We start from the raw sequence: 26,527 nt of genomic DNA, 5'->3' as shown, positions 1-26,527 counted from the left end.
TGCATATACTTGCAATGAACTATTGATACTTGTACCTCTGGAAGGTCAAGAAATTGTGAGTTTGCATTTTGTCTTGGTTTCTGAGTCCACTGCCCACAAAGGACCGTTACTCTTTGACTCTTTCATTACTTTGAAGTGTCCGGTGAAGTGGACCTCTGTTGATCCTGGGTGTAGTTCTCCACAGCTGCATCTGGTTTTATTGCCATTTAGCATGGTGTTAGAGTGTTTGACCTTCTTGGCTCATTCTCCTGTGCAGTTAGGGATCCCATGCTGATCATTCTAGTTTCGCTTGTCTTCACTTGCAGGTCACAAAAAGTTTCCCTGTGTCTAAATTTCCCTTGCTTTGTCACTCGGGTTAATCTGGATAGCCCACCAAGTGTTGTCCATAGCATCGTTTTTTACTGTCCTTTAATCTACCGCATAAACCTGATGTTTAATTCTTATTTTCGTGGTATCTTCATGTATTCATTCAGTTAGCTCTGTGATCTCTGTTTTATATTCTATACATTTGCTTAAGTAATGCGAAGCAGGAGCCGAAGGAGGCAGAAGCTGCTTTCTTAGGTTAATTGTTGTTTAGTGATTGGGTTTCTCAAATCACAACAGTAGGACACAGGGCTCCGCATAGTAAGGTAACAGCTAGTGGGGACTCCACAGGGCATACTGGCTTTAAAGCAATTCGTCAAAGTCATTACGCATTACACTACTATCATAGAATGTGTCTTAAACACAATCTTAACATCCCTTTTGGTTTAGAAAAAGTAAGATTTCTCCTTTTTTCCCTTAATTATTGTCTTAATTGAATATTTCACTGAATTGTGCTCCTTATTACCTACTCATGTGGAATTAAATAGCCAGCTAGTGTTAGTAAAACTGGTAGTATTACAGATGCCATTGGACAGTCTAACAAAACCTGTAGAGGTAGTGAAAATTTTTAATACTTAATGTTACGTTTAGATTCTTAGAAATAGTTACCTCTATATGGATATAAACATACATGCATTTATAATGTGGAGATTTTGTTAATTTTGCTAGTGTTTATACATTTTTAATTTACTTTTTTTGCAACATTGAAACTTTGTTTCTAGTCCTGTAATACGAAAGAATTCTCAAATATGTTGTTGTTAGTAAGCGGGAGCTTTTAAAATTTGTAAGTGGTCATTAATCAGCATTTAACCATGTGAGGCTAAATTATAGACTGAGTAATTTGATAATAACTTCTAAATGCAAATTTCTGGATTCAAGTTGGTTTATACAGAAAAAAAAAAAAGACTGTTCATTTATACTCCTGTGAGTCATGCACTTACAACTGAGTAGTGATGATTCTGCTTAAGGTATGAGCTGTTTGATGTGTTATTTGGCCACCCAAGTAGCTTTATCTTTAATTAAATTCCTTTGGTCTTCAAAGAGAATTCCTTTTTAGGCATAGTTTTGAAAGTGGAAGAAGTTCTTGTGTATAAACATTGTTAAATACATACTACTGCACTAACTGTACTCTGGCCTTGCCAATTATGCCATTTTTCTGCTGTAAAGTGGCATAAAGAAATCTTGAAAACACAATACTGTGTTTTTTATTCTTTTTTTTTAAAAAAAGATTTATTTTTTTTATTTTTATTACAAAGTCAGATATACTGAGAGGAGGAGAGATAGAGAGGAAGTGGAGCTGCCGGGATTAGAACCAGCAACCATATGGGATCAAGGCGAGGACCTTAGCCACTAGGCCATGCTGCCGAGCCCTATTCTTGCCTTCTATTAATTTTTATAATTTTTTTTTAGGAATAACACAGTACCAATGTGAAAGTCACTCTCATTGAGTTTGTTGCTTTTAATTGGGCTTTCCTTTATGAATTATAAATTGAAACTTTTGAGTCCCTTTTATCTTAGTCATGCTTAAAAGAATATCATATTTTGCTAAAAGAATTTGTCTTTTTTCCCTATTCTTTTTCTTCCTGTTTTAGCATGGCTAAGTTATTTGAAAGGTATTTCAATTGTGAGTATGGAAATAATCCTTGACCCTACTTGAGGGTCTATTGATAGTCTTGCGGGATAAATGTGTCGTCTTTCTAAAGTTTTGTTGTAGATTGTTTCACTGTTCTGAATTGAAGGGACGTGAGATTATCCAGGTTCCGATTAAAAGAGTCACATTTAATGCTCAAGAGGTAGATGTGGATGTTTTCCATGAAATATATGTATGTACTTTAGAATATAAATCATACTCCAAATCTGGTATTTTAAGGGACAGCAAATCAGATTTTGTCTTTTTTTTTTTTTTTTTTTTTAAAGATTTTTTATTCATTTTTTATTACAGCCAGATATATACAGAGGAGAGACAGAGAGGAAGATCTTCCGTCCGATGTTTCACTCCCCAAGTGAGCCGCAACGGGCCGATGCGCGCCGATCCGAAGCCGGGAACCTGGAACCTCTTCCGGGTCTCCCACGCGGGTGCAGTGTCCCAATGCATTGGGCCGTCCTCAACTGCTTTCCCAGGCCACAGGCAGGGAGCTGGATGGGAAGTGGAGCTGTCGGGATTAGAACCGGCGCCCATATGGGATCCCGGGGCTTTCAAGGTGAGGACTTTAGCCGCTAGACCACGCCGCCGGGCCCCAGATTTTGTCTTTAATAATGATTTTCAGGAAGTGTGGTTCTTATCTAGTTTGTTTCAACTAGGAAGATTATATTAGCAGTTTTTTAAACTTTCCTATAGAAGTATGTGAAAAATACTTGGATTATATTGCCTTTAAGTTAAGCAAGAAAGGCTTGATTACCAAGTATCTGAACCAACTCAGTAATGACTTGGTAATTTCTTAAAATGAAATGCAGATTTTTGAGATGGCCGCTTTCCCCATGTTTTATGATACCTAGATGATCAAATCACATTTATTTAATACTAAGTCATAAATATATATGGTTATAAATCTTAAAAATATAGATTATGCCTCTAATGAACACATTCTGGAGACTGTAGGGAAAGATATTTTATTTGTGGTAATACAACCTCAGACCAACTTTTTCCTTAATTCACAGTATTCTTTGGATTAAATTTTGAGTCAAAATTAGAATTTACAGTATATGCTTTATAATCTCCCATTTTTGTTAGTGGGCTAATTTAATTTTGTTAATGAAATTCAATGTAACAAAAAAGGTGTTGTTTCTTTGTTATTTGAAAAAAAGTTTATTGCTTAAATTCATAAACTTTTTTTTTAATTGGTTTAATTTGACAATCTTTACATAGTTGATTAGGGCACAAAGGGTTAAGGGCTGTAGGAAGTAGGTAAGACCATTGTTTCCACATTGTTGCTTTTTTTTTTTTTTTTTGGTATCTGGGGTAAAAGGGGAGATAACGGGAGACCCCACCCAGCCTCCCACCTATCCCAGGTTCTCAATGTGAGGCATGCTGCAGGGTCCTGCTCAAGTGTTTTGATAGTTCAACAGTTCTGAATTGCTGCTAATATCCCCATTCCAAGCACGATGAAATCTATTTAGAATCCACTGGCTGACATAGTTCACTTTAGAGTCTCCATTTGCCCAGATTTTCCCTGCCAACACATGGTTGCAGTAGTTGATTGATCTGTTCTGTCCTCTGTCCTCTGTTCTGGTACCAGGTGTCGTCTGCAGGTTCTGATGGGCTGCTGTATCCTCCATGTGTACTTGAATATGCTGTCCACTGCTCTGTCTGAGCCTCTGAGGAGGCTCAGCTTTGACACTTGCACTCCATGGTCAGACCATGGAACCTGCAATTCTCTTCATGATTGGGGTTCTGAGTCCGGCAGTTCAATTGGGGAGATTCCCAAAGAAACTTTGTCTGAGGTGATCCCAGACCAAACTCTTGTGTGTGCTTGCCAGTACAGGGTCCGGCACAGTCCATTGCCCCGGTCAGCTTATGATTTGCTGGTGGTTGCAATTGCTTGGTCAGTTCTGTTTCCAACACTGTCTTCCACATGAACCAATGGGTGTTGCAGTCCAGCCTGATTCTGCTCAGCACACAATTGGCCCTCACACAAACCAGTTGGAACGACCTGCAATAACACCCACCAGGCCTGCCCGCTACCCTGGTTCAGTCTTATAGACTTGTTCAGTCTGTCCCACATCCCATTCAGCTCTCCTACATGTCAGTGGGCATTGAAGCCTGTTCAATCCAACAAGGCCCACTATCCAGCTCACACACATACTGGCAGGTGCCGTTCTGTCCAGCCACCCCTGCCCCTGTCCTGGCTTTCATGCTTTCCAGTGGGAGTGATAACCCAAGAGGGAGGTGCCCACTATTTCCCTCCTGGGCCCACTCCCGGATCATAAATTCATAAACTTTGACTTGTCATACTAATATTCTCCCTTGGGTTGATATTTTTCGTAAGACTTTTGAGAAAAAGAATATTATTGTGAACTGTATTATTTTCTGGAGAATTATTTACTTGGTGTATCATCTGTAACTTTTGTTTATAAGACTTTTCCTCCACTTGTAACATGTCTGTGATGTCACTGTGTAGAGTGCAAGTTGGAAATTCCACTGTAGAAACATATAAGTGAAATTCAAGTTCAAGAAACAGAATTGGTTTTTGAATTATCTGGAACTACATTCTGTTGACAGAAAATCAAGGTCATCTAGTTTCTTCCTTTGGAAAAATTCTGATTGAATTTCACAAGTTGTGGCTTTGCTTCTTTATTCTGCTATATTGATAATTTAGTTTCTATATGTTGTGACCCAAAGAAATTTAATTGTCCCTGATTTGCTTCCTTCTAAGTTCTTTGAAGTTATGTATCAGTGCAATAATCTCTTCTAGAAAGGAGACTCTATTCCCAGTGTCTTGCTTAATAGGAAATAAATTATCATCAAAGATGATAAGTAGATAGATTAGAAATATATAGTTTTAGATTTATACCTAAATAGTTTTGGAGGTGCTGGAATTATTCATGTTAAATATTTCTTTTTCCAGTTTTTTTTGTTTACAGTATAGAAAAAATGTAAATAATTTTGCCTATTGACCTTGTGTTTGCTGTTTTATTGAACTCATTTGTTCTAGTAGTGGTTTTATAATTTTCTATATAGGAAATCATACCATCTGTGCATGAAGGCAAATTATACTTTTTTAAAGTCTATATTCCTTTTGTTATTGTTGGCCTGTTGCACTGCCTAGGACCTCCAATATGACAATTTAAGTGAAAAGATACAATACCTTGCTTCATTTTCTTTTTAGGAAAAAAGCATTCAGTCTTTCATTATTAATTATGATCTGAACTGTAGGCTTTTGTGCATGCAGATACTTTCAAGGATTTTTCCCTCTTTTTTTCAAATATGCTGATTTTTTTCCATACTGTGAATGGGTATTGAATTTTGTCAAATGCTTTTTTTATATCTATTGAGAAAACATTTTTTTCCTTTTCATGCATTTTAAAAATTATTGAATTAATGGGGGTGGCTTTGCAGTACAGAGAGCTAAGCTGCTGCTTGCAGTGCTGGTTATGCATATGGTAGCATCAGTTCAAGGCCAGGCTGCTGTGTCAGCTCTACTAATGTGTCTGAAAAGGCTGCAGACAATGGTTCAAGTGCTTGGACACTTGCCACCCATGTGGAGTGTTGGCATCTGCCTTTGGCTTAAATGAATCCTAACTGTTGTGGCCATTTGGGGATGGATAGAAGTTTCTCTCTCCCATTTCCCACCCCCTTCTTTGCAATAGATAAATGTTGACCTGTTTTGCATTCATGAAATAAGCCACATTTCTTTAAAAAACAGAATTTGACTAGGTGTTGTCATGATTGTGATAACCTAAATCCTTGGAATGCTTTGAAAATCATAACCTATTCATTTGTCTTCTAATGTAGTCAACACAAACATGATGGCTGCTCTGCATTAGGCAGTATTTAATGCTGGATATCAGAACATTCGATAACTTGCAGTATTGTTGCTTTTCCTGGAATGTCAGGTGATAACAAAGTTAAGACGGACGATAAAACACTGCTAGGAAAGGAAGAATCGTGAATAAGACACTGAAGTTATGTTGAATATACTTGTTAAGGGAAGATTCTCTGCTGTGGTGACTTTACAGCATGTCGAGGGAGCCTGCCTTCCCTTGTTGAAGGCCAAGGGAATAGCAAGCATAGTCTCTGCATTAGGGGACTTGCTTGGTATGTTTCAAGAAAAACCACAAGAGGTAGTATATCTGAATCACGCAATATCACATGGAAAAAAGTCACAGAAGGTGAGCTAGTCAGGAATCTGACTAGACTGTCATAAGCAAGCCTTGTATTTTATTCTAAGAACGGTGGTAATTACTCATTTACTCACCAGATACCTATTTAGCACTTGCTATGTGTCAAATACTCTTTCATTTGGGGGATAGAACAGTCAAAAATATAAGCCTTCATAGAGCTTAAAAGTGTTAGTGGTAAGTATAGCTAGCTGTTCAATGGTGTTAGTCAAAGTGGTAATTTAGAATATTCGGTCAGGAAACATTGTTTTGCACAATTACCACATATCTAAATAATCAGAATCAATTTACTTGTTTTATGTATGATGAGACTCATCTAAGTGCTGTAGGAGACATATCTATTTTCATGAGTTTCTTCCAGTTGCAAACTAGAGTCATGCCAGCCAGGATGATTTACAGTTATATATAGAGTACAGAAGGTCTTCATGGAAATTCTAGAGTAGGAGGCATGATAGGGTTGTATCTTCCAGGCACTAGAGTTTGAACATTCTTCATATTGAAGTCGATTTATTTTCTATTACTGTATAACAGGTTATATTAAAATTAAGTTTCTTAGAATCTATGTTATTTCATAGATTCTGGGATTAAGAATGGCTTGGTTAAATGCCTCTGTTTTTAGGGTTTGTTGCAAAGCTGAAATCAAGGTGCTGGCCAGGGTGACATTCATCTCAAGGCTTTGCTGGGGAAAGATGTGCGTCTAGATTACTGACATGGCTGTTGGACCTGAGAGCAATTGTTGTTGGCGAGAGGCATCATTTCTTTGCTGTGTGTGTCATCTAGTTCACAGCATGGCAGTAGGCTTCCTTAAGTGAAAGGGTTGACAAGATAATGGCAGGTCTCTGTAACCTAATCTCAGTAGACACATCCATCACCTCTACTATAATCTCTTCATTGTCAGTGTCATTAAACCCAATCCCACACTCAAGGAGTTCATTACACAAGGGGTATGAATATCGAGAGTTGGTAATTATTAGGGCCATATTTGAGGGCTATTTTTACTTATGATTTATTTATTTGAGGGAAAGAATGAATAAATCAGTCTTCAGTCTTCTGATTCGTTCATGAAATGGCTGCACTAGCCAGGGTTGAGCTACCTGAAAACCTAGAGTGTAGACCTCCATGTGGATTTTCCATTGAAGTGCCAGGAGTATAAGTACTTGGGCTACTCTTGGCTTTCCCAGGTGTACCTGTAGAGAGTTGTATGAGAAGAGGAGCAGCAGCGGGGAATGAAACTGGTGGATTAAACTTCTGTGCCACAATGCTGGTCCCAGAAGACTGCTTTTCATGTTAATCAAGCCCTAGAGATCTCACCCTTGTTTTAGTGTCTATGTTTTGTTGTGGTTTTAGTTTTTGCATTTCCATCCCATCTCTTTCTATTATCAACTGTGTATCTTCCTCTGTATATCTTCTCTCTACTTATTTTTAGTATTACCTCTTTATCCAGGATCTATGATGAGGCTCTTTACCTCATATTATTTTACCTTCTAACCTGCTGATTATTGCTTTGTATCCATAACACCCTGTTCACATGTTTAAGCAGGAGTAGTTGCTGGTGTGGAGACAATGTAATATCTTTCGAATATTACTAATACCATCAGCAAGGGCAGTGATTAAGGCAGTTCTCCTTAGAGAGCAATATAGATGCTAAATACTATCGTAGCTCTTTGTAGATTAGAAGGTGTGAATCATTAAGTTGATCAAATAATAACTTGAATCTTGGAGAAAAATATCTTAGTGCAAATTTTATTTTTGTATTTCAGTGTAATAGTGTGACATCGTGAGAAGGATCTATTCTTTCTTATCTTCCTGCTTTTACTTATTTTTGGTTTGGAATAAATAGGAGTCTATTATATAGGTTTATTGCATTTTAGAAACTTTTTATTTGAAAACCACATTTCATATTTTGAGAACCACATTTGAATCATCTTAATCTGTATGTGCCATCTGTTCGCATTTAGATCTTAAAACACTGAGATTTTTAAAACAATAAAGTCCATAAATTCAGAAATTAGAAACCAAACTATTTTAAGCAGGTTCTTAGAAGAGTCAACACTGCTGTGTATGTTCATTGATCCCCACCCCATTTACTGTGGTCATGAGGGAAGTAGCATCCAACATCCATGGCTGGTTGTAGGACATTTATACTATTTGGGAAAAGCAGCCATCATCATTACAAGTTGTAGTCTACAAACCTAACTGATGGTCAGGTTCACTGAGATTGTATTCAAGAGGAGAGCAGTATTGCATGCCACACTAAAGTGAAAACAACAAAGAATGACAACAAAACTCTCGGTTGAAAACAAAATAAGTAGGCAAAACAACAAATTTCTAGCTCCTTGGGGCTAATAAAGAATGCACAGCCGATGACATATTTTCCTACAGAAAGATAGCATGGTTGCAATGTGTGCTGTGCAGTGTTAAGCAGTGAAAAGCACACTGTCATTTGCAGTCAGTGGGCAGAGGTTGATATCTGGACTCCAGCATTTGCAGCTGTTGCAGATTTTCTTGCAAAAACACTTAATTTCCCTTAGATTTGAGAAAGTGACAAAGAGAGATTGGTCATCTGTTTCATTGCCCAAATATCTGTGACAGCCAGAGCTGGACCAGAGAAACTGGCAATGGGAAAATATCTGTGACAGCCAGAGCTGGATCAGAGAAACTGGCAATCGGAAACTCAATCCAGGTCTCCCACACGGGTAACAGGGGCCCAACAACTTGGGCTGTCATTGTTATCTCCCAAGTTACACACCAGCATGAAGCTGGAATTGGAAGCAGAGGTAGAACTCTATCCCAGCACTCTGGTACAGGATATGAGAGTCCCAAGCCCTGTGTTACCTACTGTGTCAGGAACTCTCTGCAACGCACCCCCTTTTGGCCTATTTTTGAGATATTATATGAAAGTATAAATTTTCATGTAAACAAGATTTGATAGGAGAATTATAAGAAATATCTACATATTTTGAGACACCAAGCCATGAAATGTCTATAAAAATACCTTTATTTTTATCTCTCAGAATGAGCAGTCATTAACATTTGTGCATTTAGTATACCCCCCCAAGTAACAAAGTTTATAGTTCAAATGCAAATCCTTTGACATCATTACTCTTGGTTGTTTTCATGGGATTTACTGAAGTTTATGTTTAACAAATTTTGTGGTTGTAATTTCACTTTTTACTCTTGTCAACACATGTTTGTGTATCTTTGCATACAGGATATTAAAGATTTTTGGTTTGTGTTATATGGTTCCATTCTCTCTCTCTCTCCCTCTCTCTCTCTGTATGATATACACACACACACATACACACACATATGTAGTTTATGATATTCTTTTATCTTGTGAGATTTATATTGATAATGTAATTTTTTCAAATGACAGAATAGTATTCTAGCACGTTTTGCTACCCATTCTCCTAACATTAGAAATCTGTAGTGTTTTGAAGCAGTGTTTTTGCTCTTCTGAACATTGCTTGTTTACTTGTGCATGTTGAGTGAACCAATTTATGGGCTCAGTAAATGTAAGAAATTATGGTTTTTACCTACTCATGATAAATGATATTTTCAGACATAAAATATTTTTGTTAATTTGCTGGTTACAAACTAAGCTCTTGGTTTGTTGATTTATATTTCCCTTATTACTGGTGTGATGGAGTATATTTTTCAGACCATTTGAATTTCATCTTTGAAGTATCTGGTTTTCTACTCTCAGTTTATACGAATGTTTATGTATTCTGAATATTAATGTTTGTGATTTTTGCTGTTATGTAGAAATGAACTGAACTTTTTTTATTGTTGTTAATCTTTGGAAAAAAGTCCAGAATGAAGGAAGCAGCATTGCAGCTAGCATTTGGAACACACAATATGAAAGTGTGGCCAGTTAGGTGATTATCAACTATCATATATGTTGAAACAAATTTCTGAAGTTCATATTTCTGAGGACTAGATGCCTTTAAAATCTTGTTACTGTAACTTTTGCAAAAATGTCTTACTACTCAGACTCATATATTTTAGTGTTACAGGATTACTGTTTCCTGTAAATTATAATATATGGTTTGACATTTTTCTTTTGATAAAATATATTGTTGGCATAGTTGGGAGGGATGTATGCCATTGTGAGTCTCTGTTTAGGGTGGAGACGGTTGGGATATGAAGGAAGGTGGGTGGGAAAAATGTTTCAATTTTTCTTTCTCCTGAGTGTGCAGGGTAGGAAGGCGAGGGAGCCAGCCACTCCTTGCTGTCAAATTATACTCACTTGCTGACGCTTCAGACACTCCAATATGGGGAAGAATATTCCAAGGGTTTTATCTGTTTGTTTTTTGATGGTTTTGAGATTTCATTGCGCTGGGGTTCAGAAAATCCTTCCAAGGTTGATTGGCTAACCAAGACCATCTTAGTGCATCCACAGGCTTAGGAACATGTTGCAAAGCTTGGCAGGAAAGTGGTCCAACCTGTTCTGATTTCCATCCTCTGAGGAGACAATGAATGTCCCCTGCTGGCTGTCATCTCATCGGTCTATCTGGACCTGCTGTCCTCTGCACAGGCAATAGCAACTGAGGAGGCTCACTCAGTACTGACACATGCACTGAGGTTGGACCACATATCTTGTGATTTTCCCCTGTGGTTAGGGTTTGAGTCCAGCCATCAAATTGGGGAATCCCCCAAGAAACCTCACTTGGGGTGACCTCAGACTTGACTCTTGTGTACACCAGCCGTGGCAGGGTCAGTTATGGTTCATCACCTGCACCAGCTGATGCACATACTGGTAGATGGAGCTGCCTGATCAGCTCCACTCCCAGCCCTGGCTCTCAAGCTCACCATGGGAGCTGCAGCCCAGCAGGGGAGTGCTCACAGTTTCCCTACCAAGCCTGCTGCCAGCCCCAGATCTTGCATTTGCTGGGGAAACTGCAGTCCAGCCTGACACGCACTATTGAAGTTAATCTTCAGTGGTAATCTGGTAGAGTCTATTTTCCAGAGATAACATCTTCTGTAATAAATGAAAACTGATGACTATTTGTGAAAAAGGAAAAAACATTTTCAGGACACATTACATATATTGTAGGTTAGACATGTTTTTGTTGATACATAACAAAACTGTTTGAAAGGCAAAGTCACAGAGAAAGAATGAGACAGTCTTTCTTCTGCAGGTTATTCCTCAAGTGGCTGCAAGGTCCTGACTAGGGCAGAACAATACTTAACAGGAAACAGGACTGTCATCCCTGGAGGCAGTAGCTTTGCCCATCTTCACATGGGTACAGGAGCCCAAATACTTGAGTTATCATCTAGATCAGAGTGGAGAGGTTGGGACACCAGCCCATATGAGTTGCTTGCATCGCAGGAAGCAGCATAATCTGATATACCACAATGAAGGTCTCTCGTTGTCATGTTACTAGTAAATATGAGGTGATTTTTAATTTTTAGTTTGTCTCATATCTTCTCTCACATATATTCAGTATTCATTTGATTCTTATTAATACTTTCCAGCTTGTGAAGATTACACTTAGAAATGGAAATTAAGAGCAATTGATTATATTTTATAAAAATAAATAATTCTTTTTTTTTAAAGATTTTTTTTTTCTTGGAAAGTCAGATATACAGAGAGGAGGAGAGACAGAGAAGAAGATCTTCCATTAATTAATTCACTCCCCAAGGAACTGCAATGGCCAGAATTGAGCCGATCTGAAGCCAGGAACCAAGAGCTTCTTCTGAGTCTCCCATGTGGGTGCAGGGTCCCAAGGCTCTGGACTGTCCTCAGCTGCTTTCCCGGGCCACAAGCAGGGAGCTGGATGGGAAGCAAGGCCGCCTGGATTAGAACTGGCACCCATATGGGATCCCGGGGCGTGTTCAAGGCGAGGACTTTAGCCACTAGGCTACTGTGCTGGGCCCATAATTCATTCATTCATTCTCTCTCTCTCTCTCTCTCTTTAAACTATTTTCATTGTAAAGACAGATTTATAGAGAGAAGGAGAGACAAAGATATTCTATTTGCTGAGTCATTCCCCAAATGGCTGCAACAGCTGAAACTGAGCCAATCCAAAGCCAAGAGCCAGAGCTGGGATCTTCTTCCAGGTCTCCACACTGGAGTGCAAAATTCCAAGGATCTGGGCCAGCCATCTGCCGTTTTCCCTGGCCACAAGCAGGGAGCTGGATGGAAAGTGAAGCAGCTGGGACACACATTTGGGATATTATGGTTGGAGATGGAGGATTAGCCATTTGAGCCATTGTACTGGCCCCAGAAATAAATCAATCTTTTAATTAAAAATGTGAGATTGACTCACAGTTTTCAGGGTGATTACCTTATTTCAGGTTTGAATTTTTTTTCCAACTTGGCATTATTAACATTGTTTAAAAAAGGTGTTCTGATGGGGCAGGCACAATGGCTCAACTGCCTAATCCTCTATCTGCAAGTGCTGACATCCCATACAGGTGCTAGTTCGTGTCCCAGCTGCTCAACTTCTTATCCAGTTCCCTGCTGATAGCCTGTGGAAGCAGTGAGGGATGGACCAAAGCCCTGGGACCCTACACTTGCGTGGGAAACCTGGAGGAAGTTCCTGACTCTTGGTTAGGGATTGACACAGCTCAGGCTGTTACAGCAATTACAAGAATGAACCAGCAGATGGAAGATCTTTTTTTTGTTTTTAAGATTTATTTATTTTTATTACAAAGTCAGATATACAGAGAGGAGGAGAGACAGAGAGGAAGATCTTCCGTCCGATGATTCACTCTCCAAGTGACCACAATGGCCACTGCTGACCCGATCGGAAGCCTGGTACCAGGAACTTCTTTCCAGGTCTCCCACGTGGGTGCAGTGTCCCAAAGCTTTGGGCCATCGTTGACTGCTTTCCCAGGCTACAAGCAGGGAGCTGGATGGGAAGTGGAGCTGCCAGGATTAGAACTGGCACCCATATGGGATCCCGGCGCATTCAAGGCGAGGACCTTAGCCACTAGACCACGCTGCTAGGCCCCAGATGGAAGATCTTTATCTCCTCTCTATTAATCTTCCTTTCCAATAAAAATAACTCTTTCTTAGAAATTGTATTCTGATATATAATTATATCTACAAATATTCTCTGAAAACTTATACTGTGCTAGATAATGTGCAACTCTAGTTGGAGTTTTGGATGTTAGACTCACAGTTCAAGTGAGACACAGCTTAATCCTTGTTGAGATGATGTTAGAGTTTGGCAGATAAAAGAGGACTATGGGTTTAATACATATTTTAAATATTACATGAAAAATATTTGTCTTTTGTAATCATTAAGTTTGTAGATACTGATCATTTGTGTTTACATTGTTTTAGGCTTCCAATAATTATCTGCAAGAATCGCCATGACCCCAGCTTTGAGGGAGGCAACAGCAAAGGGTATCTGCTTTTCATCTTTGCCAAGCGCCATGGAATCTGACAAGATACTATGCATGGGAAGTCCAAGAACTGTAGATGAAAAGCTAAAAGGAGACAGTTTCTCCCACATGCTAGGATTTCCCACTTCTGAAGCCACTGTTAATACTAATTTTGTAAATTTCAAACATTTTGGCTCCCCTCAACCTTCAAAACATTATCAAACACTGATTTTAATGAGTTCTAATTCTGCACTAAATAAATACAATGAGAATTACAAGCAAAGGCCACCGGGAGAGCCCAATTGCAGTAAGCTGAAAAACATATTGTGTAACGGCAGCAACATTCAGTTAAGTAAAATCTGTCATTCTCACTCTGAGGAGTTCGTCAAAAAGGAACCTCTATCAGATACCACAAGTCAGTGCATGAAAGACATACAAATTATTTTGGACTCAAATATAACCAAAGATGCTAATGTAGATAAAATACAACTGCAAAACTGTAAATGGTACCAAAAGAATGCACTTTCGGATAAGCTTAGTGATATTGACATTAAAAAGGGTTTATTGCAATGTGCTCAAAAGAAAATTGGACCTGACCACTCAGCTGTTCCCATCAGTTCCACAGCTGCTGAAAAAGAGGAGGAAGTGAATGCTCGTTTACTTCATTGTGTAAGCAAACAGAAAATTTTACTTAACCAGGCTAGAAGAACTCAGAAACATTTACAGATGCTCCTGGCAAAACATGTTGTTAAGCACTATGGTCAGCAAATGCAATTTTCAGTGAAACATCATTTCCCCAACATGAAGATCTTTCATGAACCTACCACTGTTATGGATAGTACTTTTCTTAAATGCACTGATGTTAAGCCAGAAGTTAACAAATTCACTCCAGAGAATAAATTGTGGAATGATACAAAAAATGGCTCTGCACAGTGTACAGCTGCAGAAATCCAAAGATTTGCGCTGTCTGCTACAGGGTTGTTGTCGCATGTTGAAGAGGGACTGGATTCTGATGCTACTGATAGCAGCTCTGATGACGATTTGGATGAATATACCATTAGAAAAAATGTGGCAGTGTAAGTGCAAAATTATTATTAGACTTTTATATGTATATAGAAGCTATTGCCTCTTTTTAAGATATGTTAAAAATAAATGGATTATCTAAAATCTTAATGCCATGATCTTTAAGTTATAAAACTTTGGTAAAATTTTTTAATGTTTTACTTGCTAAATATTATGTGTGAGTAGATACAGTCATCCCTCAGTATCCACTAGGGATTGATTCTAGTCCTGCCCTTCCTGCCTTGTCTACCCAAATCCTGACTCTACATCCTTGACATGAGACATAGTGTTGGCATATAGCCTACACACAACATCTGGTAAACTTTGTATCTATTCTTAGTTAGTTATAATACCTAACGCAGTACAAATGTGTTAATATTATAGAGTATTGTCTAGGGAATAGTGACAGGCAATAAAGTCTGTACATGTTCAATATAGGCACAATTTTTGAAAGATACTTTGTTTCCCTTCCCACTCTGCCTGAGTTTAAGGAACTGTATCATGAAAAACACAGAATTTAAACAGCAAACAACAAATCAGACTAAAGTTTTAGAATATTGTTATAATGACATTAATTCTATTACTCTTTTGGGAAAAAATTGTCAACTAACTTTAGTAAACTGTTTCAGAAAAAAGATACTGTATTAAAAATTTTAATTTATTTTTATTTTGTTTGAAAGTTAGAGAGAGATCTTCTAACTCTTGGTTCACTCCCCAATTACTTGAAATAGCCAGAGGTGGGCCACCCTGAAGCCAGGAGCCTGAAAGGCCTTGTGAGTGTGTTGCATTGATGGTAGGAATTCAAAGTACTTGAGCCATCATTGCTGCCTCCTAGGATGCACATATTATCAGGAAGCTTAATTCAAAGTGGAGGAACCAGGTCTCCAAATGAGGCATGCCCATTTAGGATGTGGGCATCCTGAGCCATGACTTACCTACTGAACCAAATGCCCAACACCACCCCCCGTTTTTTAAAAATTATTATTATTTTAAATCTGTGGTTGGTTGATTCCATGAATAGACTCTGTGGATATGGAGAGCTGACTATATGCACTTTTGAAAAAAAAATTACTCAATTGCTCTATGTAAGAACCTCGTATAGGAAAAATAAAACCAAGTAGTTGTAAATAAGCTTTCTTCGCCAATGTTTGCATAGAATTTAAAACTTTATTAACTTTCAGAGTTTATAAATTGAGAATACATGTAAGTTGAATTGCTACTTACAGAAATATTTATGTACTCATTATATCCATAACTTCAAGGTAGAGCCTATACTAATCCAGTATATTTTTGCTAGATTAAGTAAAATAAAATGGTAGATTTATCATGGTTAAGCTATTTTCCACCAGTGAAAAGATGAATTAGATGATAGAACCAGAATTTGCTATGTCTGTGTAACTCTTAAGTCTGTGCTTGCTCCATTTGTAGTTTGCTGGTTTCTCAATGTTGTATTCAATTGATGCTTATGAGTACAAAACTTATTCGCCATGTATGTTCTAAAAGAGATCTAAATTTTTATCACTTTTTATATTTATAACAGTTCTGACATAATCCAATTTAGTAAAATTTAGTAAATTTTTTGTTTTTGAGGAACTGATAGATGGTTTTTATGTAACAGAAATAACAATATTTTTTCTCCTAAAGCTATTTTGATCCATGATTTTTTTTCAAAAGATTAATTTATGCATGTGAATGAGTTACAGAGATCTGAACCAGGCTGAAGTCAGGAGCCAGGGCATTCATCAGTCTCCCACGTAGGTTCAGGGGCCCAGGTACTTCCACTGCTTTCAGTAGGGAGTTGGATGGGAAGAGGCGATGCTGGGACTGTCAAAAATGGTGTTTTTATTAGTTTTTTTCTTTCACTGATTGGCTATAACACTTAATCCACTATATGTTTTAATCATTAACTTACATTTTGTCCTAGATGGTTTGCTAGTGTATATGGTGGTGTTAATAACCCAACCCCTATTATGCTAGAAAACACATTTTTATGCTTTTGGTTGATTTTCTGTATATCAAGTACATAATGATAAGAACATATAAAAATGTATGGAAAAATAGAATTCAAGAACAAGTTTATTTTTGATGCAAACCAAACTGAAATCTATGCATAATTTTTTCATAATATACATTTTCAAGGAACTTTTTGAAGATTCTGCATAATGATTGGTCATAAATTTTGTTTTAAGATTAGCATTTGCTCCTTGAAAGCAGTGAGAGAATACTAAATTCAGACTTTTATTTAAAACAAAGACAAATGGGGAAATTCAAACTACTGAAAAACATTTTATGTCACTTTATTGAGGAAAGCAATGTAAGGTACCCTAGAAATAATTGAGTTCTGCTTTAAAACTTTTATTAAACTTTCTTTTCTATATAATCTGCTGGAAGGACTTTAGGAATACTAACCATACATTTTATAAAAAGAATGATTTATGAAGTTTAATTAAATCATTTGAGATTCGTCTTCTCTCTTGAATTATTGACATTTTAATATTATGATGCCTTCCTTATTGAAACCCATATCTATATTTCTAGTAATCAGATAAACTTTGTTAAGTCATACTTGCTGATCTATATATTTGCATACTACTATATTTTTATAAGAACTTTCACTGAATTCTTAGATAATTGTTTAAGCTGATTTGTTCATCTGTTCTGTTTTGCTTTTTGAAATCCATTCAGAATTCTTTATTTTTTTATACTTTCCCATGTATTAAATGTTGCCTCAATGTGTTTTTTTTTTTTTAACTTATATTTATTGCTGTTGGAAAGGCAAATTTGCAGAGAGCAGAGAGAAAGATCGCTATCCACTGGTTCATTCTTCCAGTGACCATAATGGCCAGAGAAGAGCCCAAATGAAGCCAGGAATCAGGACCTTCTCCTGCTTCCCACATACAATTCTGGGTCCCAAGGTTTTGGGCCATCCTCTACTGCTTCCCCAGGTTACAAGGGAGCTGGATGGGAAGTGGAGCAACTGGGACACGAACCTGTACCGATATGGAATGCTGGAACTCATGGGCAGATCATTAGCCAATTAAGAACAAATAATACAAGTTTAATTAGTTATTTCTTTTGAATAAGTATAAAATGGCTTTCTTAAGTTGGAAACGTTTCTGTTTCTCGCTGTTCATTTTTTAAAAATATTTATTTATTTTTACTGTAAAGTCAAATATACAGAGAGGAGGAAACACAGAGAGGAAGATCTTCCGTCTGCTGATTCACTCCCCAAGTAGCCACAATGGCCCGAGCTGAGCTGATCCAAAGCTAGGAGCCAGAAGCCTCTTCCGGGTCTCCCACACTAGTGTAGGATCCCCAGGCTTTGGGCTGTCCTTGACTGTTTTCCCAGGCCACAAGCAAGGAGCTGGATGGGAAGTGGGGCCACCAAGATTAGAACTGGTGCCCACGTGGGATCCCAGTGCATTCAAGGCAAGGATTTTAGCCGCTAGGCCACCGTTCCAGGCCCAGCTGTTCATTTTTTAATTTAAAGCATTTATTGTAATAAATTTATTTTCTTTATTTTAAATTTTATTTTTGTTATTCAACATATTGCTGCATACTCACTATTCAGTTATAGATGCATTTCTTTAATATATAAAATCCAAACTTAGATTTTAAACTTTAAATAGCAGGTCAAAATACATTTTTATTTGCTTACTTATTTTTAAAAATTATTTGAGAGGCAAAAATAGAGACAGAGTGCTACACTTTGCTTGGCCAAGACCTAGCTGAGGCCAAATTTGGGAAATGAGAACTCAATCCAGGGCTTCTAAATGGCTGACAAGAACTCAGTTGAGTCATCATTGCTGACTCTCATGATTGGCATTAGCAGAAAGCTGAAATTACAAGGTAGGTGTTGAACTCAGATGATCTCATACTGATGTAAATATCTTTTTCTAAATATTTTTATTGCATTTTTTGAATTAATTTATACATTAATTACATTGTATTACATGACAGTTTCTTAGGTACTGGGATTTTCCCCACCCCTCCCCAAACCTTCCCCCCATGGTGGATTCCTCCACCCTGTTGCATAACCACAGCTCAAGTTCATTTGGGATTCCCTCATTGCCAGCTTATAACAAACATATAGTCCAGCGTCCCATTGTCCAGTCAAGTTCAACACCTTCTCAGGGAGACCCCCTCTAGTCTGAAGGCAGAGCCAGCAGAGTATCATCCTGCTCCGTCAAAAGCTCCAACATACCATCAGCAGCAATCCAGGTACAATGAGGCAGGTGCAGAGTCCACTGATTGACATAGTTCATCATAGAGTCTCCCCTTGCCCAGTGTTTTGCTGTCAACATATAGCTGAGGTGGTTGGTTGATCTACTCCATCTTCCATCTTTTCTTGGTTAATGTTCTGTTTCCTCCATTTTGATTGAAGGGATCCTCAAAGAGACTTTGAGGTGTTCCCAGATCAGGTTCCTATATGTACTAGCAAGCACAGTGCTCGACTCAGTCCGTCACCCCATCAGCTGGTGGTTGCAACCGCTGGGTTGGTTCTATTCTCAGCCCTGACCTCCACCTGAACCAATGAGTATTGCAGTCCATCCCGGCTCTGCCCATCACACACTCGACCCTCGCCTAAACCAGTGGGATGTGTGCTGGTTGGGTGCTGCGTTCCTAACAGGCACAGGCAGCCTCGCCTTGGCATTTTGTGTTGTGTACTGTGTTTATCGCAACCGAACCTGGCCAGACCCCCACACAGCTCCAGCGCTCAGACTTGCCAGTGGATGACGCGGACCAACTCAGCCAGGTCCGCCCTCAACCCGAGCCAGATGTATGCCAGTGGGACACGTTCCATAGCCTCTTCTGGGTTGTTTTCCTCCATGCTTCCTGCGCTTATTTGTAGGGTCAGTGTCCTGTCTGAGGAACTGATGTAAATATCTTAACCAGTGTCTTAGTGGCTAGGCTAGATCCCCACTACTGGATTTTAATTTTAATTCGTTTTTATTACCTGCACTCAATATGAAGACTTTTCAAAATAAATAATCTCTAGGAAATGATCAAGTTCATTTCAACTTGATTTGAAGCAATTTGAGGGAAAGACTACTCTTATTGTATCCTTACTACACAGAACTGTCATGTATTAAGTGGTTGTGTATATGTTGAGTAAATGAATATTTCTGTATATGTATGTGTAGCGCACATATAAAAAATTATAGTTAATACTTTGTGAAATTACTCTGTTGACCTGTGGGTTTTACATCTGTGGATTCAACCAACCATGAATCAAAATCATAGATAAAAAAATTCCATTTGTAGTGAACATGTACAGACTTTTTTCCTTGCCATTATTCCTGCTATAATGCAGTATTGATTTTCTTTATTTCAGAACTAGATGTTGTAATCAATATAGTGTTGATTTAAATTATAGGGGAGATTATGTGTCTGTAACATCTAAATGTCCCATTTTATATAGGAACTTTTTGGTCTTCACGAGGACTAGAATGAATCCCACATGAACAATGAGGGACAACTGGATTCAGTATTTTTCTTCCTTGTTTCTGGAGTTGCATTATCTTACTTGATTCCTCCCCCCCGTTCTTTTGTTTTTAATACATGCTAGCCAGAAGATGTGTCTTGTACATCTTAGATCATTCATGAATGTATGTTCATTGAATGGATTAATGAGGTATGTCAAAATCTGCACATTTGAAGTAATGGTTTTATTATAATATCTAATATTTGTAACTTTAAAACTGATGAGTAAAGCATATTATACTTATCTTAAAATCTTAGATTATATTATTATCATATGCCTTCCAGTTTTCTTTGTGTTTTTACTCCTGATAAGAAAGCAAATGGCCTCAGTTTGACCAGGAAATTATCTGTGAAGGAATATAATTATTTTAGGAAATGGAAACAAATTTGTATTAGCTATTATCATTACCATTGTTGTTATATGTGACCTACTTCTTTTACTTTTCCTCTAAAAATATAGGCAATGTGTTAGTTCATAAAGAGAGTATTGATGAGCTTTAGAAAAAGTTTTAGATTGAGAAGCTAACATGTATCAGAAAGAAAAAAGTAATTAATCTTTGGAAAGGAGCATCTTTGTTATAGTTAGCGATGACCTTATAATATGTAAGGAAAACCCTCCCACCCCTATTTTTCTTTTTCTTTTAGTGAAGGATCTCAGGTTCTAGACATAACTTATCTTAATAACTTATCTTAAATTGGTGACTTGTCACATGACTCTCAGCAAGGTTGTTGTTATCATTTCTGAATCAGATTGTAGCACTTCTCTTTTCTCCTGCAGAGTGATGATCAGTTGTTTTCATTCAGGATGCATAGTACAGAAACACAGATTTTCATACAAGTGTGTTTTGATCCTCTGAAGTTTTAGAAAATGAAGAAACATGGTTCCTTGTCCATTTATAGGAAACCTGCCAATATCTTCCAAATCAGAGCTGTCTCAGATATTGGGGAAATCCCATCATTTCCCCCAGATCAATCTCCATGTATTTAAACTTTTTCACATTTCTTTCAGATATGTAAATTAGTAGGCTTAGCAAAGAAATTCTTTTAAACAAATTTAGACATTCATCAAGAAAGGAGAATGTTAATAAATTTGAGCTGATGGGCAATTCTTTTCAGAATGAAAACAGAGATAACAAAGTAGTTTCTTAGAGACCACTCAAATTGAATACTCACAGTTTTTGTTCCTGCTAATGGATAAGAAAAGAATTGAAAACCTCCTGAATTGGTGACCTCTTGAAGGACTATTCCCCTTGAAGGACTGAACAGATAGCAAGAGCAATTCACAAAGGGTAAAGCAACCGAAGTCATTCCATTAATAAATTGCAAACAAGAGTATCTTTAAATTTGTAAGTGGTTAACAAATTGTTTTTGCATTCATAATCTTTTTTATTTTCCATACTTCTGAAATAGATGGGAGAAGTCAGATTTTGTCTTATTTAATTCAACAAAAAGAGTTTTCTATTTTGTGCAAGGAGAAGCAGAAGGGAGGTAAATGAAAGAAGCAGTTTCAGTGTAGTTGTGCAGATAGAGTTAACAAATAAAAAAGGAACATGGAATATCTTTTCCCCAAAGATCCATTTATTTTTATTGGAAAGGCAGATTTACAGAGAAGGAAAAGGAGGGACAAAGAGAAAGATCTTCCATCTGCTGGTTCACTTCCCAAATGGCCAAAAGAGCCAGAGCTGAGCTGATCTGAAGCCTCTTCTCAGCCTCGCATGTGGGTGCAGGGTGCCACGGCTTTGGGCCATCCTCCACTGCTTTCCCTGGCCACACACAGGGAGCTGGATGGGAAGTAGAACAGCCGAAGCAGGAATTGGGGCCCATATGGAATGCCAGTGTTTGTAGGCTGAGAATTAGCTAGTTGACCTATCTTGCCAGCCTCAAGAAGTATTTTACAGTATTGCATATGGACACCTTTGAGGAAAGTAATTTTTCAATTTAAAATAATCTTATTCCTTTTTTTTAAAAAAAAGGCATTTTTATAATGTGGTATAGTTGTATGCTCCCTAAGTTTACTCAGTTTGTGGGAGTTAATAAATGGTGAAAAATTGATGGCCTGGATTATCCCACCTCCAATGTAGGCAATACTACTATGTTTAAAGATCTAACTGGTTTAGAACAAAGGTAATTTATGTTTGGCATCTTTTAATTGTGAAAGGAATCTATTACTATAAAATGGAAGTCTTCTATTTAAAGAGTTTCACCTTATGTATATTATGCATTTCTTTAAATCTTGTTCCAAGTTAGCAAATTAGTAAATCAGTGCTACTTCGCCTTCCTCTTCCCCAGCATATCTGAGGATGGCCAAGTTAAATTATTGTTTGGATTGGCTTGATTATCATATAAAGGGAAAGATGGAGAAACTCATGATTTTGGACAATATTGTTTAGAAAAGTTTATGGGTGACTATACAAAACACTACTTTTGAATGCTGGCTGTATAGTAGGTATCACTTAAATGTCCTAAGTACCCATATGCTTTTAAAAATTATCTTCTTAGGAAAAAACAATGATAGATATGTTGTCTCTGAGGAAACAAGAATAATAAACCTTTTTGGAGCAGTTGTGCAAGTTGTAATCTATTTCACAGGAGGAAATTATCAGATTAATTTTCTTAGTTTTCATAAGAAAGCACAGCTCAGGAGAGTGATAGCGGAAGACTGAAGATTAGAAGAAGCCAGTCTTTATCCTCTCACAAAAAGTGAAATAGAAACATATCCATACATGAAAGAGCTGAGGAATACAGGTAAGAACCTGCAGCAACATAATGAAGAAAAAAGCAAAACTGCATAGGAATGATGGCATGGGTGGATCAGGTCCTGGAGATAGCTGAAGATTGCTACAAAACAGAGCTGACGCACCTGGGCAGGGCAGGAGAAATCTAAATGGCATGCAGCAGGTCCCTCTGTGGCCACCAGCAGCCTACCTTCCAGTCAACACTGGCATCTTTGACCACCAAGGTAAATAACAACCATCATGCTGCAGACTGTGAGAGGAGTTGCCACACCTCAAGGAGCTGCTGCTGTCCCATCTCAGGTTTGAAATCCCCTACCCTTCCAACACCACACATGCCTCCAACTCCAGCACTTTGCCCCTTGTGTGACTACACACCAGAGCCTGGCTCTATAACAGTGTCATGTGTATATCCTTTCCTTAAACATCAGAGCCACTGCTGCCTCAAGATCGCCAAAATCTTAGCCTTGGAGCCTGAGTCATTCTGCATGCACCTGTGCTGCATCAGCTCCATGGCACTCTGTGAGCACTCATACCTCTGACATCCTGTACATCATTGCAGTGTGTAGACCTGTATCTCAGGTCCCAGATTCCCTGTAGCTTCATGCATCTGCATCTCAGAAACAGAACCATTGCCACTACAGGTTGGTCTGCAGTACAGAATCATAAGCACTGCAGTCCACACTCCAGATCTTAACTCTGCTGTATGAGGAAGCCCATGCCCCAGACTAAGAGCTTCTGAAGCCCTGCTCTTGCTGGCTCTGACCCCAGCTTCCTGACTGTTCTGCAAGAAATAATGTCTTGTATAGTGTTACCACCATGATGAGTTGTGGTACGCTGAGCATGGATGACATCTCAATTGCAGACCCCAAAGCCATGGTCCTTTAATATGCCTCTATTCTAGAGCCCACCTTTGTGACTGCTCAGTAAAGGGTATGTGCAAGCCGATGTGCGAGCCAGACCCAGTGACAATTGATCACCTGTTCACAGCATCCATGGTAGCAGAAAGAGATCAGGAAGGTCTCATCAACTTTTGCCACTGAAGAATCCATCAACTCTTGCTGCTGTAGACATGTACAACCTTGGTATTAAGGAGTCCTTGGGGTCTTTTGCCAATGTCCACCTCTGCAGACAGAGCTGTGCTTAGGTTATACTGCTGTTTCCTCACTATGGCACGAACTATTGAATTCCACTCAGTGTTGCTGTTTTTAAGATTTTTACGAAATTTATTTGTAAGGCAAAATGACGAAATGTAAAGGACAGACAAAAAGACAGCCACCAGCTCACTCACCAAATGACCACAGTGTTTGGCATGAACCAGACCAATGCTAGGAGGCAATATTTCACCTGGTCCCTCCACATGTGAAATGGGAACCCAAGCACCTCAGCCATATTCTGCTGCTTCCAAGTGCGTTAGCAGGAGAATGGAACAGAAGCTAAGCAACTAGGACAACAATGAACTTGAATACTGATGTAACAAGCAGTGGTCAAATGCAATGTCCCCAATGCCTGCCCCACAATCTGCTCAGCATCCTTGCATCCACATGTAAGTGAAGAACTTTCTCCTACTGAAACCAGTGCATAAGATCTGGAAGAGGGCAGTGTTCTATCAGATGTGCACACATCAATGTAAGACAGCAAGAAACAAAAATATTGAAGGAATCATTGCAGCATAAACACAGTTTTCAGTAACTGGCCCCAAAGAGATAAATTTATGGATTGCCTAGTGAAAAATTCAAAGTACTTTTGTAAAGAAAGCTAAGTAAACTACAAGAGAATACAGGCAGCTTAAAATCAGAAAAACAATATAGGAAAAAAAAAACAAGAAGTTTAGCAAGTTGAAATGAGTAAAATGAACAAGGGTGAGCAGCTGGAGTAGCAGCTGAGGCACTGCCTAGGATGCCTGCATTGCACATTGGAGTTCTTGGCTTTGATGTCTGACTTTGGCTTCTGATTCCAGCTTCCTGCTAATACAGATGCTAGATGCAGCAGTGATGATTCATGTAGTTGGGTTCCTTCCGTCTGTGTGAAAGACCCGACTTCACCCAGTGCTGTTGTGAGTACTGTGGGGGTGAACCAGCAGATGGAAGTTCTCTCTGTTCCTCTCCCTCTTGTCCTCATTCACCCTCTCAACCAAATACAATTTTTAAAAACTCAAGGCAGCTAGTCGGCCTAACAATTAAGATGCTGATTGGGATTCCTGCCCCTCATCTCAAGGTGCCCAGGTCCTGTTCTGCCCTTGGTTCCAGCTCCCTGCTTTATATACATTCTGGGAGGCAGCAGGTGATAGTTCCAGTGATTGGGGCCCTGCAACCCATCTGAGAGACCTGTTTGAGTTGATGGCTTCTGGCATTGGTCTGGCCCATTGCAAGAAATTGGGAATGAGTCAGTGGGTGGGAGCTCTCCCTATTTCATTTCTCCCTCTGTCTCTTTCTTTTTGTCTCTGCCTTAAATGAATATAATATGTATTGTGTATTGTATATTATATTATATATTATATGCTACATTATATGTATAATGAATAATATATATTATATATTAATACATATATGTGTATTAAAAGAGCCAAATTCTCAAGTTGAAAAGTAACAGTGAAGGAAATGAAAAATGCTGTAGAACCATGAAGAGCTGAAGTGATAAAAACGGGAAACTGTGAACTGAACAGGCATTATTTTAAAATATATTTGGGGGGATGGGTAGGGAGACATTGTGACACAATTGTTAAGATCTCATATTGGACCTTTTCTATTTGGATTCCCAATCTACTTTCTTCACACTTTCCTGCTGTTGAGCACCGTGGGTGGCAGCAGTTGGTGACACACGGCCTTAAATTCTTGGCACCTACATGGGAGCCCAGGGATTGAGTGAGGTTCTGGGCTCTTGGCTTTGATACATCCCAGCTGTTGCAGTCATTTGTGGACTGAAACAGCAAATGACCCAGCCTTACTGCTGTGGTCATTTGAGAAGTGAACTGGCCAATGGAGGATCTCTCTTTTTGTCTTTTCTCTCTTATATAACTCTGCCTTTCAATAAATAAATAAATAAATAAATATTCAAAGAAAGGTATTAAGTCAAAACTGTAATGATGCAAAAAGGTCATTATATGTTCATAAAGAGGATAGAAAATTATAAAATATATATGTGTATAGGTATAATTATGTTTGTGCATGCTCATTATCAGACTTGCTAAATGTGTGAAACAAATATTAACAGATCTGAAGAAACAGACTGCAGTACACTGATAGTAAAGAACTCAATGTTCTGTTTTCAGCAATGAGTAATCACCCAGACAGACCATCTAAACAGATACAATGGGTTTGATACATGTTTTAGTCCAAATAGAATGGACAGATAAACACAAAATTGTATCTAACACTGGTAAATATATTCTTTAAAAGTGTACCTGCAATGTTCTCTAGGATAGGACACAGATCTTAAGATTGAAGTTGATAGACGTGTTTTACAACCAAAATTGTATGAAAGTAGAAATCAGGAAGATGAGAATTTTGTAAATTACACAAAATGCTCCTGAACAAACCAATGGATTAATGTATACATTTAAAGGGAAATTCAAAAATATCTGGAAGAGGAAACATGTAAACCAAATTTTTTGAGCTATAACAAAGATAGTTTTAAGAATACCCATATTAAAAAAGAGAGTTCTCAAACAATATTACAGCTCAAGAAAGCAAGAAAGAACAACAAATCGACCC

The 26,527-nt window shown here is 38.2% G+C and overlaps 1 protein-coding gene across 4 annotated transcripts in view; it reads left to right on the top strand.

The window, feature by feature from the left end:
• Positions 1-26,527, top strand: part of KANSL1L (KAT8 regulatory NSL complex subunit 1 like) — a 105,779-nt gene that overhangs the window by 2,897 nt on the left and 76,355 nt on the right. For all 4 annotated transcript variants that reach the window (XM_058664944.1, XM_058664941.1, XM_058664943.1 and 1 more), the window contains exon 2: positions 13,496-14,612. In XM_058664944.1, coding sequence (XP_058520927.1) covers positions 13,525-14,612 — 1,088 coding nt within the window. In that variant the 5' untranslated portion in view covers positions 13,496-13,524. The remainder of the gene's footprint in view (positions 1-13,495; positions 14,613-26,527) is intronic.

Source organism: Ochotona princeps, chromosome 5, assembly GCF_030435755.1.
Source record: "Ochotona princeps isolate mOchPri1 chromosome 5, mOchPri1.hap1, whole genome shotgun sequence".
NCBI classification, from domain to species: domain Eukaryota; kingdom Metazoa; phylum Chordata; class Mammalia; order Lagomorpha; family Ochotonidae; genus Ochotona; species Ochotona princeps.
The sequence above is the reverse complement of the archived record's forward strand: the minus strand, read 5'-3'. Positions and strand labels throughout refer to the sequence as shown.